General features: G+C 38.2%; 1 protein-coding gene across 1 annotated transcript; it reads left to right on the top strand.

Annotated features, from left to right (window-relative positions):
- The first annotated feature begins 5,453 nt into the window (after positions 1-5,453).
- LOC136253329 (uncharacterized) lies at positions 5,454-6,611 on the top strand. The gene has a single exon (XM_066045974.1). The coding sequence runs from the start codon at positions 5,641-5,643 to the stop codon at positions 6,484-6,486; it is 846 nt and encodes a 281-aa protein (XP_065902046.1). The 5' UTR covers positions 5,454-5,640; the 3' UTR covers positions 6,487-6,611.
- Positions 6,612-15,658: the final 9,047 nt, after the last annotated feature.

The following is a 15,658-nucleotide window of genomic DNA, read 5'->3' as shown; positions in this document are numbered from 1 at the left end:
AAAAATATAGGACGATAATTTCTGGCATCACTTCTTGATCCTGTTTTGTATATTGGTGTAACATAAGCTTGTCTCCACACGGATGGTATGATTCCAGTACTTAGTGAGGATTGAAATAAGTGTGTTAACATAGGTGCTATTTCATTGGCAGTGTTCTTCAGAAAACATGAATGGATATTGTCAGGACCAGCTGATTTGTGTGGATTGCAGTCTGATAGTAACTTACATACACCTAAGGTAGTAATCTCAATGTCGTCAATTTGCGGATAGTCGGATGGGCCTTTGTGAGGGAAATTTGTTAAGTCTTCAGTAGTAAACAAAGTTTGAAATATTATTGATGATTAAGTACTTCTGATTTTTGTTGAGAGTCAAAGACTAAGCTCCCAGTTTGGGATTTAAGACTAGTAATGGTTATATTGTTTTTCTTCTGATTTTTACCAGAAGAGCTTTTTACCATTTGTGTCATCAGAGAATAAAGCATTGGAAAGATAGTTGGTGTGCTGCTGTCTCATTTGATTGCGCACATTTTGACGAATGTGTTTGTATTCCATCCATTTAGTATTACTGTTGCAATGCTTTGCAACGTTATAAAGTCGTTGCTTTTTTCTGATGAGTCTCTTTAGAGAAGCTGACATCCAGGGACGATTTGTATTTGTTAGTCAGACTGTAGGGTCCGCAATCCGAAAAATCAACTTTTACAAATCGATCCCCCTACCATTGTGGGATGTTCATTGTGGTATCCCATTGCAAGATTCACCATGAAACCGGAGGCACGATTGTTGTCTTCACAGAAATATCGATTTTAGTATTTCGTGAGATGCAAATATTATTTTTAAAATTTCGTGCTCCACACAAAGAACAGGATAGAACTTGCTGCTTAGCTAGATATTATCTAGAGTTAATGTAGTTAAAAAGTACGCACAGTAATAAGCAAATGATTCACTGGGTTCCCGGCACAGGGTCGCTTTCTCTCAAAAAGCAGAAAACGAAACACAAATTTTCGAATTCAAACTGCCCTACCAGCCAAGACAAGAAAAGCCAACTCTTCCTCATAGTGATGTGATAAGGTTGGATGCATAGTCTGTCTATGCTGTTAGTCTGGATAGGATCTGAGACTTCTCACCATCTGGGTGAAGAACGTCAAAATTTTCGTGCGTCATTTCAAGGGATTCTCTCAATGGTACCAAAGTGTTTTCCAGTACTTCTGATGCCACACTGGTCACTTAATTTTGTTTAGAATGATGATAAATGATGGATCAAAACGTTTGGTAGTAGTAGTAGTTGGTGTTTCTGTGATTTCATATGATGCAGTATACCAGCAGCTCACCAGGAGCTCCACCCAGCTCGAATCAAAAATGACCGATTATGTGCTTTTTTCGGTTTATTTTTGGATGTTTTGCAGCATAATGGTGATGTAGGGTGATCTAGTGAAGATTTGAAGCCGCTGTGGAGCGTAAGAGGTGAAGTCAAATTTGGACGATTTTGCTGCCTCCCTTGATGCATAGCTTAGAACGAGGCGTGGAAGCCGTGGATGAAATAATAATTGACAACCGCTGCTACCAAACGTTCAGGGACATCTTTTGCCATAGTTTTAGTTTATAATTGATGATTGTTGTGGCTGCAGAGGCGCTGGAATTGGCTAGAAAGCGCGACACAATTCTTTGATGCTGCAGAAAATTTTGACGTTCGTCACCCAGATGGTGAGAAGTCTCAGATCTTTTCCAAACTAACAGCATAGACAGACTATGCACCCAACCGTATCGAAACACTATGAGGAAGAGTTGGCTTCTCTTGCCCTGGGTGGTAGGGCAGTTTGAATTCGAAACTTTGTATCTCTTTGTCTGTTTTTTCAAAAAAAGCAACCCTGTGCCGGGCACCCAGCGAGTCATTTACTTATTTCTGTAAGTACTTTTCAACTACAACAACTCTGGATACCATTTGGCTAAGTAGCAAGTTTCATCCGGTCCTATGTGTGGAGCACGAAATTTTAAAAATAAAGTTTGCATCTTGCGAAATACTGAAAACAATATTTCTGTGAAGACAATAATCGTGCCTCCGGTTTCATGGTGGATCAAGCAATGGGATACTACAATGAACATCCCACAATGGTAGGGGGATTGATTTGTAGAAGTTGATTTTTCGGATTGCGGACCCTATGTTAGATACATATTTACTAGGAATGTGTTCATCAATTAATTTTGTAATGTGAGTGTGAAAGAAAGACCAGTTTACTTCAACAGTTTTTGTAGAGTTTTGATTTTGTAGAAAATACTGATCCAAAATGGTAACAATATTTTCACATATGGCATCCCAATTTGCCCTGCTGTAAAGGTATATTTTTCTTCTGTTGTTCTTAGGAGGAATAGTTTGAAGTTGAAATTTTAATAACACTATCAGGGGCGTAACCAGAAATTTTAAATAGGTGAGGCCATAGATATTAGAGTACTCTAATATCTATGGTGAGGCAGACTCCAGGGGCAGATGTAGGATTTTGCTAAGGGTAGTAGAAGTGACCACACAGTGTGCGAAGCACACTCTGTGAAATGCAAAGCATTTTGCCTTCTAGGGGGGTCTGGGGGCATGCCCCCCCCCCCAGGGAAATTTTTACAAATTAGATGTTTCAAGTTTGAACCTGGAGGCAATTTTAGTCATACTATGGTAATAATTATTGCAAAGAATGTGCACTGGAAAATTAATACAATGAAAATTAATACAATTATTATGTACAATATAGCTGAATGTACAATAGCTTATGTACCTTCTGTAACCCCCTTGGAGTTATGAACTGTCAAAGAAGCACTTTGTTCAAGCTCAGGTGTTGACTCAGGCTGAGAAGAATGAGCAGCAGACCCTACAAGCATAAACTAGCTATTCTCTAGATTAGTTAGTTATTACTAGCCTATTATATGCAAACTAGCATTGTCGGTGTGCTTATAATGGAATACTTTGGAATTGATTATAATAAAGTTAATACCTAGAATTAACTAAACTCACCCCATAAATGTAGAATAGTCTTTTGGTGCTTCTTTTTTGGTTGTTATGAGCATAGGCATAGCAAGATATTTTTAGATAGTGGGGCTCTAGTTTAGTGTTGAAGAGCAAAAAAAAAAGTCAAAACCTACTAAGACTGGCTGCCCTCTGCTAAATAATAATTTGTATCACTGATAAAGCACATAAAAACCCTTATTCACAACTTCATAGTTTGCTACACTGCTTCTCTGAATACTGTGACTGCTTTATTAGAGTAACTGACTGCTCTATTAGAGTATCTCGATCGTTTTTGAATTTACAATCATAAAATCACAAGGGCGCTCCAGCTCCCCTTGCCCCCAGGGTTGCTACGCCTATGATTGTGACTCAATGTGGTCCTCGCTCTGATCATCCATTTTTAACAACAACAAAAAGAACCGCCTAACCATTCAAAAAATTCTAATAAGTGCCAACTGTTGTTTGTAACGAAGCAGTAGCGAGGGTAATCTGCTATGGATGGATTCGTACTAATTTCCATGGTAACTTGCACTAAATAACATATAAATTGTTGTAACATTAAGTTTCAAGTATCAAAAAGTCCACTACTAGCTTCTCACTTCAATATTTGGTGAGGCAGCTGCCTCACCTGCCTACATGGTAGGTACGCCCCTGACTATGTCATGGTCGCTTACACCAGGAAAAGGTTGGCAGGATTGAACCAGATCAGGATCTGTAGTAAAGCAAAGACCTCACTTAAAAGAACATGCATATAAACAGATCGTCTTGCCATCTATTGAATACTGCTCTTCTATCTGGGATCCACATCAACAATCACTCATTCACAAGTTAGAGATGATACAACATCGTGCTGCACGTTTCGTGTTAAATAGACCTTGGAGAAGGAATCATAGAGACAGCATAACTGAAATGTTAGTGGAATTAAAATGGCCAACACTGGAAGATCGTAGGAAACAGGCACGTCTGATGCTGTTGTTTAAGTTTGTAAACAAATTAATTTATGTTCCAAATCAGTATCTGCCAGTGTTATCTCCTGCAACAAGTACCAGGGCAAACCATCCCTTGAAGCTATTACAGTTGTATGCCAGAACAAATCGATATAGTAACTCTTTCTTACCAAGATCAATACCAGACTGGAACAATTTAGATATGGAAGATCTTGACAATATAGACTTACTTACTTTCAAGAACCGTTTGCAAAATGCATAGACACTAAAATTTTGTTTTTGTACATTAGCGATTTACCCAATGGGTTTTGCTAATCAATAATAATATAATATAATCTTGTAAGGAAGGATGTACCCATGCATGTATTTATACATAAGATATTAAACAGCCTTTTATGCTTCTTCTTGTTCCAAAAGTTATTATTTTAAAGTATTTTGCAGATATTTCTCCATATTATACTTGTTAATTACTGTCCGATAGTAAATTTTCAAGCGATATAGGCGATACCGATAGTGATACTATCCCGATATTCCGATAGGCACATACTATCCCCCAGCCCTAATACACATGCAGTAATTAAAAAGTGTGAGTGATGAGATAACTGAGGAAGAGTTCACAGTTTGATGGCTTCAGTACAATTCAAGGAATTCCTGTGTACTTTTGGAAATATTTTAATTACACAAAGTAAGAGAAGTAGCTATGCATGGACTAAAACTACACCACAATAACATTACTGTACTACTGTATTCCACTTGAGTGGTGATTTAAAACCGCCTTGTTTAAAAGCATGTAGTAACAAAATCCATGATGACTGCCAGTATTCACACACTGTAATGGAGTATTCATCAAATTCATGACTAAATCTGTTGGTTATGAAGAAACAAGATGTTGGAGTGACAGGCTAGAAAAAGGGAAATGTCTAGTGGCTCTATTCTGTATTAATTATATTCAATTTCGCTGTATGACTGAAGCATTGCTGTTTTATTTCAGCAGACACTTTTAAGCTGCTTTTTATCTGCACATTTACACTTCAAGTCTAAATGGTTTATTTTGTCCATATAATATTTGAAGGGCATCGCATACAAGCTATGAATGCATCTGGACTTGCACTTGAGTAAACCATCACTGAGTCATTACAACATGGATTACATGTATAGACAGTGTGTCTATGTAATCATCACCACTGTCATACATGGTTTAACATCAATACAACCATATAATGCACACATATTATAGTCAGCGTTGAAACCGGGTCGGGTCAACTGGGTCACATTTTCTCCGGGTCATCCGTCGGACCCGGTTTACCAGATTGGATCACGTGAGAAACGAAATTGTTCGTTTGACGACGTGGAAACTTTTTTTTTTTTTTTTTTTTGGTCTTCAACCTACAGCTAGGCTGAAGTTGCAATATTGACTCAACACGAATCGAACGCTCAAAACGTAGTCTCGCTCGATCGCTCGAGACTAGCCGAAACATAGCTCTTATCACACGCCTCGGCTTTAATTAATCCCGGTCAGTGGGTCATCCGGGCTCGCATCCGGGTCAGCAGTAGTGACCCGGTTTCAACGTTGATATTAGTACAAAGTTTAAGTCTATACAGATACATAAACAGTTGAAACTATACTGTGTGACTGGGTAAGTACTATATATACTCAAGGCTTCTATACATTTCCCAAAAGAATTTGCCTTCAGAATGTTCAAGAATGTTAGCACTAGTAATATTGTATTGTACTAGCAAGTTAGTAACAGCTACTGAACAATGTGATACTTATCAGTTTAGTCATCCTTTCAATCCTGGAGAGTCTTGTGAGGAGATCTATGACTGGAACCAACAAACTCACAACAGGTCAGGATATTATTGGCTTATTAATCCTCCTCGTAATGTATACTGTGATATGGAGCAACGAGTAGTATGTGGTAATATTGGTGGATGGACTAGAATTGCTAGTGTTAACATAACCAGAGGAGATGAATGCCCAATTGGATGGAATAAGAGCTCACATGATGGTATCAGTTTCTGTAGATCACCGAGTGACAATGCTGGATGCCATCCCATACTGTTCTCCTCTAAAGAAATAAGTTACCAGAAAGTTTGTGGAATGGCCAGAGGTTACCAAAAAGGTACACCTGATGCATTTCGGGCTAATCATACAGACGGACTATCAATAACTCATGGTAATCCACGTCAACACATTTGGTCGTATGTTGCTGGAATCCATGATGGTATTGAATCAACAAATGCTGGTAACTGCCCATGTGCTGCTAATCCTGGACCCCAACCGACCTCTTTTGTCGGACCTGACCATTACTGTGAATCTGGTATTAACAGTGGAAGGTGGAACGTATCTGAATACTACTTCTCCGACCCTTTGTGGGATGGTTTAAACTGTCCTACTGGTAATACTTGCTGTAATAATTCCAGCCTACCATGGTTCTATAAGGAGTTGGATATGGCTACTGTGGATGATGTGGAGGTGAGGATCTGTACTAACCAAGATTTCCTGGATGAAGCAGTCTTCATCGACCAATTAATACTGTACATACAATGAAGTACACCAACCGTATGCTGTACTAAATGTGTGTGATGTAGATATTTGATAATTAATATGTGCAAGTAGCCATGTAGGGTGCACCACTACCTGAACCTTGAAGGTTAGACTTTCAGTCAACTATGTGTGGCATTTTGTTTTGTAAGAAGTTAATACTTGAGGACATATAGGAGGGAGCTCATGTTATGTCTTACAATGACAGTAGTACTGCTGAGAGTGAACCATTCATATGCAGTGAAAGGTTATTCATGATCATACATTACTGTAGTCTGCAAAGTGCTTATCATGACATACAGTATATGGCTGCATAGAAGGAAAAGGGAATTGTGCTCCACAGAGAACTAAGTCATTAGAAATGACATAATTACTAAAGTATAATTATCATTTAACCCACACTATGTGATATTTTTTAACACAGCAAGCAAACAAGAAGACCATGAAAATGTGACTGGGCCTGTGAAAATGGGAAGCGACTGTAGAGTTGCTATGAAGCAAGGAGTGTAAAACGCTATAGAAAGCATACTTTTAATTAGTTAGAATCTAATTTTTGATTATTCCATTATTCCATTTTCCGGGTTTTACTGCTTCCCTGCGAAAATAGTACAAGCTACACCCCAGTACATAACAGGTAGAACTTAAAGTGGAAACTGTTTTGTAATTTCCCAGTCTGAGAAAACCAGTCTTATCGCCTATAGAGGCTGTTTAAGATTTTGAAAAGGAAGGTGTAGGGATGAATTAGCTATAGGCCAAGTTATGGGCCATTCAGGTCTCAAAACTGGCTAAAATCAAAGTATATTTACAGCACAGGTCTTTATTCAACACCAGCCATGCTGCTGCTGTACAGCCAATCCCAGGTTGGCTTTTTTTTCTTTCTTTTTCAGTTTGCCCAGAGCTCCATTAGGGCCCTGTACAGGTCGTATGGCTCTCCACTGTGCTTGGGAAAAGCAGCCAGCAAAAGCATACCACTCAAGTCTAGCTGATTTTGGTAATGAAATTTGATAGTTTATTCATGTAGCTTTGTGTTAATGGTAATCTGCTGTGTTAATTTTTTTTGCTGTGTTAATGACATGAGTGATAAGACTGGTTTTCACAGACCCATGCAGTCACAATTGTGTAAGTGGCATAATATGAATTTTGTATCCCCTGGGGGGTATCCCCAGTACAGGATGATTATGGGTTGGGCAAGTATTACATTTAACTAGCTAATGTGTATGCATTAATTACAAAGTCACCATTAATAATTATTATTGTGACTGGATTTTGGAAAAACGATCCAAATCGCACATTAGAAGTTTCGAGATAAACGGTTTTAAAGAATTGAAGCCAGCATAACTTTCCAAGGACAGCAAGCACGCGTATGAAATTTACACAGAAGATGCATCAATCTGTTACCTTTCAAGCCACTTCCAGTACTTGTAGCTGCTTGTACAGTTTCCCGCCAAATAAGATAGAAAATCTGAGCAGTTGGACGAGCGAAGTAGTATCACGAGTGCTCCGGCACAAAGGGGTGGAGGCTGAGGGTGGAGGCTGGGGGTGGAGGCTGGGGGTGGAGGCTGGGGGTGGAGGCTGGGGGTGGCGGGGAGGGCAAAAGATAGGCCTCAAAATGGAGGCAGACCACGATTGGAGTCCAGACACGAGATTACAGGGCTGTGCTGGCTCCTTAGTGGCTGATACGTAGCAAAATCTACAGAGAACACGTCTGGCCAACATTATAAGGCTGTCCACCAGTAAACCACTGATTCTTGCCAAGCCAGGTCCTTCGCAAGGCCTGAAACCGCCATTTGGGCACTCCACACCACCCAGAAAAGACGTCTATTAAAACCAGCCTCGTGTAGTTTGAGTAGTGTTGAGGGTCAAAACTTGTAGTACGATAGTGTAGCTATCCACTGGTGGTGTTAGTTTGATTTTGCCTGATGTGCGATTTGGTTCGGTTCTGTAAAATCTGGTCACAATTACAAAGTCTTTGTCATAATCGAGGGGGATAGGTCTTTCTCATTGACAAGCAATTCTGTAAAAATCTCTTCCATGGTTGTGGTAGCTATTGGCTGTTGGCAGTATAAATTTAAGTGGGTGGTAGCTGTTGTCTATTGTTGGTGGGTTGTAGTAAAAATAACAAGGTATTGTTATGGCTGCAGCTGGTTCTTGTTTGTGGACAATTCCAAAAGGGATATTATATATAATGTATTTATTTTACACCTCTATTTCACTGTGGTCCAATCAAGGTTGTTCAACAGTCAACATTGCTGTTTCACTACTCTGGAAACTACCTGATTGGACTCATCTTGCTGCTTGCCTCTGCACCAGTTTAGTTAAATTTATAATTATGTGTTGATCCCAGACTTGAGTGGCATACTTAATACAAGTGCATGTTGTATACGCATCTGATTTTATCTTGTTGTTACATTATCCATTTTTTTTTGTAAAGCTCAGCATTCTGGTGGCTTAATTGGTAATACCATTGATGAGAGATGTCCCTGGATATTTGAATGCGTCATTGGGTTAGATGATCTGATTGTTTAGAACATAGTTATTAGTGAAGAGAGATGCCTTGTAAATTCAGCAAACACACTTAAATTTATCTGCCACCTCTGTGCCTATAATTATGAAGATTCCGTCAACGTCTTTTTGCAGCAGAGTCACATCTTTTTCATCATTAAATGGTTTGATAAATAACGCATTCATATGTAAATAGTTGTATCCCAGTCACTGGTATAGGTGTACTAACCAGCTGATCCATAAATTGCTCTGTAAAAAGTTCTGACACAAATTGTGACTGGGCCTACGAAAACAGGGCATGTGGGCACATGATTTTTGCCTACTTTTTCAAACTTCTTTGACTCATCATGTTTTATACCAATATGCTATGGCAATGAAATTTTTAACACTTAGTGAGCATTTAATTAGTAATATGATACAAGTTACAGAATGCAAATATTCGGTTCCAGTATTGAGTTATGACATTTAGTGTGACGGGGTGTAGTTTGTGCCCACATGCCCTGTTTTCGCAGGCCTGGTCACAATTAGACATGTTAAAATAAGGATTTAGTCAGGTTCACTATGTCAAAAAATACACTTTCATTCAAAGTTTATGGGGATTAGCAAACCTATACGTTTTTGGAAAGCTTAGAGCATGAGGAATCTGAAAATCAATGTTTACAGTTGCACAGATTCCTGCAAGGTCAGCATTTTTTAATTCCAAAGTGACAGATAGTAAAATGTAAGAAAATTCTTAACATATCAAGTTTAATTTGACATAAAATTTAATAAATGCACTCAACATATTCTCTAGTTCTCTAGTGACATTTTTACACCTCTATTCATTAGAGGTGAGACAGTTAATCATGAATAATTGAAAGTTTTTACAAAGGATAATAGAAGAACACCTATTGTACAGCAATAATTCAGGAATAATAATATAGTGAACATATATTCTGAGTATAGCTGGTGCAAAGTATAATTTAACTTCAACTAAAAAAGTTCAAACCTAAGAAACAGCTGAAAATTTAGATACTCTAATAAAGCAGTCACTTATAAGCAGTTAAATTTTGAGCCAATTTTTTTTGCTGATGTGCTTACGTTATGTATATTTAGCATAATTAGCACTATATGAATTTTGAAATAATTTTCATTTTAAAATTACAGTAATTGGAATTACCTCTCCCCTAAAAGGGAAGTTTCCTTTTCACATAAACAATTGGCAACAGTGAATTTACTCTGATCACCAAGAGCAATTTTATGCACCAGATAGACATGCACCGACAAGTTAAAATTGATACACAATCTTTGAAAATTATAGGATCCACTGTTACCTAACTGTGAATCCAATGAAAATTTGCTTTCCAGTGACAGAATAATTGCATATCACACATATTTAAATAATCCAAATATTGCCATTGTTGCTGGAGTGATTCTTATCCAGAAGATGACAAAAATAAACAAGGACATTTGGCACAGTAATAAAATACCTAGCCAACATGTTTTTAATGACAGACTTACAAGTAACTGCTCCATGCTAAATGCTAGTGTTATTGCAACAATTTACCTTGCATAGTTGTGTGGTACACATGAAGATTTAAACATACAAGTAGAAGGAAAAATGAAAATTTTGAAGTTGATTAGGGATCAAAAAGTAGGGAATTGCTATATAAGAAGTTGTGAAAGAAGAGTGAAAGAAGAGTGAAAGAAAAGAGGTTGCCTATACATCTGCATATATACCAGTGGACATTTAATCCCTATACTTCATTCAGTCTATAACCACAACTGAATTAGGGATTACATGTCCACTGCAGCATATATGCAACCTCTCTTTTCACTACTGTATTAGACTGAAGTATAGGGATTTTAAAAATGTAGGACTGTTTTTGTAGCAGAATTATGACTGGTGAACCCACGCATATACTGCATCAAAAGGAAGAAGGGCACCTGACAAATATATGTCTGGTCGCATGCCCCAACTATCAATTATGAAGCAAAATGGAGGTAGCCATTACACTTCATGTTCAGCTATGCTTTTTCTATTACACAGCATTGCAAACAAAGAACAGCATGAGAAGTGTCTCAACTAACAATCATATTGCTATGGAAAATATTGACGATAAGCTTACACAGCCACAGTTAAGCCGTATCATGCTATATAATGTGAATTGACACCTTGCATTGTCAGCAGAGAACTAGAACACAAAGACAAAGGGAAGCCCATGATGCATGTATTGTATGTCTGCGGTTAGCAAAATCAAGTCCGTATGTCAAGTTATACTTGGCTGTCAGTCAGTCAGTCAGTCAGTCAGTCAGTCAGTCAGTCAGTCAGTCAGTCAGTCAGTCAGTCAGTCAGCATAAAATTCAAGATTTTTAAAATGATATAGAAAGAGTTTGGGGTTAGTCTGAAGACATGTTTGAGCTTGGCTGTGCCTAATCAATGCTGCTAAGCTGTCATGAAGGGAAATAGAGACTGGTTTTAGGGTAATACTTTAAACTGTAAAGCTCCTGCATGATCCCTAATATATAGTACTATCGCACTGTATAATGCCTCGAAAATGACAACAGTAACAGTGCTGGTGATTGTTAGGCTGATATCTTTGAATTAACTGTATTAGATAATAATATGAATACATATATGTACATAGATACATAGCTGTGATTTTTTTATATGTAGCTATACCCTACATCTTAATGTTAATAAATCACTTTGTTTCATGCAATAACTATCTGCCAAATTAAGTTTCTTAGCACTATAGAGGCTATCAATGGATTCGTGAGAACATAGAAATAGTGTTTGTTGTAAATAAGAGGCTGACATATGGAGAAATTTGCACCATATGGACTGTTATTTTCAGACTGCTAATTGACTAACATGTAGGTATCTGTATAAATGTAAGCATTGATTTTCACTGATCTCCATGTTCTCAGCTTTCTAATAATAATTATGTAGGCCCAATTTTGAGCAAAGTTATCTTTGATATAATTAACTGTGTCAATGTATGCCACCAACTGGTGCAAAAGTGCTAGTCAGGGTGAAATCATAGTTGCCAATTGCTAATTTTCAAAGTTACCTTTAAAGGAGAATGTTTTATGCAAATTACAATTTTTTCTAATATTAGCTAATCTTCTGAAATTTATGCCTAACACAAGCACACTAGCTAGGATTTTCACAAAAGTGACTGCTACATTAGAAATATGGACTCAGTTAACTGCTTTATTGGAATATGTGACTGCTCTATTAGAGTAACTCAATCTTTTTCGCTGTTTTTAGGCTTGAAATGCTTCGGTGAAATCCAAACTTATATTTTGCACCAGTTATACATAGAACTCATCCATTTAATTTAGAATATTCCTCAATTCTTATTGCTAAAAATCATTCCCTGAGTTATTGCAGCATAATGGATGTTCTTCTATTCTGTTAGTAAAAATTTCTAATAATTCATGATCAAGACACACGGTAGTGTGTCGTACGACCCAAGAAGCCGGCGCGCCACACCGTAAGTATATTTACAGGAAGAAAGTAAACGCGATTTTCACACCTTTATAGCTCCGTGATTCCTTATCCGATTGAAACCAAAGTTGCTACAGAACTGTCGGCTAGATAGGGGAGTCCACATTCCAAATTTGAAGAAAATTGCTCCAGCCATTTCCGAAATACGAGCGGCCAAAGTTTGGGTTTTTTTCCCTTCTTCTTCTACTTCTTCTTTTCGCACACTTCGCAAAATCCGCCATAATACATGAATTCGTACTCCAATCGGGCTGAAATTTGGGGTACGTAAAGGGCTCATTAAGGCGAATCTCAGTACCAAATTTGGTAGAACTCCGATGAACATTCACGGAGTTATTACCGATTATTTGCGTAAAATAAGGTCGAAGGTCTGTCACGCCCACAGGGTAAACCGCTTGAAGGAAGGAGCTGAAAATTGCTATGTAGATGGAGTAACTATCGTAGGAGTGCCGTTTTGTGGTTTGAAAGGAATCCAGTTAAGCAGTGGCGGATCCAGGATGGGGCATTTGGGGCAAATGCCCCCCCCCCCCCCCCCCCCGCCCCCCTTCAAGAAATTGCATACAAGATCGAGATACTCTAATAGAGCAGTAAATTACTCTAATAAAGCAGTCACAATGTTCATGAGGCAGTGTAGCTTACCTATGAAGCTATAAATAGGATTTTATTTTACATAACAGACGTGATATAGTTGGTAAGGATAATTAGCTATTATTGTTGTGACCTTTTTTTTTTTTTTGGTCTTCAACTGGTTTTCAGCAAGTTTTTTTGGTCAACTGTTTTTCAGAAAGGTGCCCCCCCTCTTTCCAAACTCTGGATCCGCCCCTGTTAAGGGCCATCGAGATATGACACAAAATCCAACCTGTGTAACAATTACGCGATCGATTTTTATGAATAAAAAACTAGTAGTTTTTACGCCTACCAGGCAAACCGCTTAGAGCAATGAGCTGAAAATCGGTGTGTAGCTGGAATAATTATCATAGAAAGTTCTTGCAGTAGTGCAGAAGAATCGGATTACATACTACTGAGTTATGATTCCAAAGCCAACTACGTGTAGCATATGCGAGATCAAGATACTCTAATAGAACAGTCACCCTAATAGAGCATTCAGCTAAGTTTATAACTTACTCCATTATAGAATTATACTACATTGCAAATTATTCTGTAGGGAGTTCAGCTACAACAGTTAATCTTATAGACAATTCACTACAAGCAAGTCACCCTGTAGAGAGTTCAGCTACAAATATGTCGCTGTAGAGATTCAGAGCATTATAAGTCACACTGAAGAGAATTCAGTTATAAACAAGTCATCCTGTAGAGAATTCAGCTACAAACAAGTCACTGTGTAGAGGGTTCAGCTACAAAAAAGCTACCCAGTCGAGAGTTCATCTACATCAGCTACAAACAAGTTACTTTATACAATGTTCAGCTACAAGTAAGTCACTCTGTAGAGAGTTCAGCTACAACCAAGTCACTCTGTAGTACAGACAAGTCACCGTGTAGCTGGAGAGTTCAGCAACCAATTAAAAAAACCAGAGTTCAGCTATACAAACATGTTATAACTCTATAGAGAAAGTTATAACTCCATAGAGAGATCAGCTACAAGACATCACCTTATAGAGAGTTCAGTTACAAAAGAAACTACCATGTAGAGAGTTCAGCTGCAAACAAATCACACTGTAGAGAGTTCAGCTATGAACAGATCACCCTATAGAGAGTTCAGTTAGTTAAAGTCATCCTGTAGAGAAATCAGCTAGAAGGATCACCTTGTAGAGAGTTCAACTGCAAATAAATCACCCTGCAGATAGTTCAGCTACAAACAAGTCACCCTGTAGAGAGATCAGCTACAAGAAGTTACCTTGTAGAGAGTTCAGCTACAAAAAAAACCATCATATAAAGAGCTCAGATGCAAACATATCACTCTGTAGAGAGTTCAGCTATGAACAGATCACTCTGTAGAGAGTTCAGCTAGAAAAAGTCACCCTGTAGAGAGATCAGCTAGAAGAAGTTATCTTGTAGAGAGTTCAGCTACAAAAAAACCATCATAATATAAAGAGCTCAGCTGCAAACAAATCACCCTGTAGAGAGTCCAGCTACGAACAGATCACTCTGTAGAGAGATCAGCTAGAAGAAATCACCTTGTAGAGAGTTCAGCTACAAAGAAACCACCATGTAGAGAGTTCAGCTGCAAACAAATCATCTGTAGACTGTTCAGCTGCAAACAAATCCTCTGTAGAGAGTTCAGTCAGAAACAAGTTCACCCTGTAGAGAGATCAGCTAGAAACAAGTCACCCTGTAGAGAGATCAGCTACAAGAAACCATCCTGTAGAGAGTTCAAATACAAACAGATAACCCTATAGTGAGTTCAGCTAGAAACAAGTCACCGTGTAGAGAGATCAGCTAGAAACAAATCATCCAGAGATCAGCTAGAAACAAGTCACCATGTAAAGAGATCAGCTAGAAACAAGTCACCCTGTAGAGAGATCAGCTATAAAGAAACCATCCTGTAGAGAGTTCAGCTACAATCAAGTTACGCTATAGAGGATCAGCTAGAAACAAACCATCTTGTAGAGAGTTCAGTTGCAAAACAATTATCCTGTAGAGAGTTCAGCCATCCTGTAGAGAGTTCAGCTAGAACAAGTTACCTTGTAGAAAGTTCAGCTACAAAGAAACCACCATGTAGAGAGTTCGACTACAAACAAATCATCTGTAGAGAGTTCAGCCAGAAACAAGTTCACCCTGTAGAGAGATCAGCTAGAAATAAGTCACCCTGTAGAGAGATCAGCTACAAAGAAACCATCCTGTAGAGAGTTCAATTACAAACAGATAACCTTATAGAGAGTTCAGCTAGAAAAAAGTCACCGTGTAGAGAGATCAGCTAGAAACAAGTCACTCTGTAGAGAGATCAGCTACAAAGAAACCATCCTGTAGAGAGTTCAATTACAAATAGATAACTTTATAGAGAGAAACAAGTCACCATGTAGAGAGATCAGCTAGAAAAAAGTCATCCAGAGATCAGCTAGAAACAAGTCACCCTGCATGTAGAGAGATCAGCTAGAAACAAGTCACCCTGTAGAGTGATCAGCTACAAAGAAGCCATCCTTTAGAGAGTTCAATTGCAAACAGATAACCCTATAGAGAGTTCAGCTAGAAACAAGTCACCGTGTAGAGAGATCAGCTAGAATCAAG

Source organism: Dysidea avara, chromosome 4 (genome assembly GCF_963678975.1).
Source record: "Dysidea avara chromosome 4, odDysAvar1.4, whole genome shotgun sequence".
NCBI lineage: Eukaryota > Metazoa > Porifera > Demospongiae > Dictyoceratida > Dysideidae > Dysidea > Dysidea avara.
This window is presented reverse-complemented; position numbering and strand designations above follow the sequence as displayed.

Bases quoted from the DNA above. Each gene is read 5' to 3' on its own strand.
- LOC136253329 (XM_066045974.1), top strand. From the start codon at position 5,641: ATGTTAGCACTAGTAATATTGTATTGTACTAGCAAGTTAGTAACAGCT.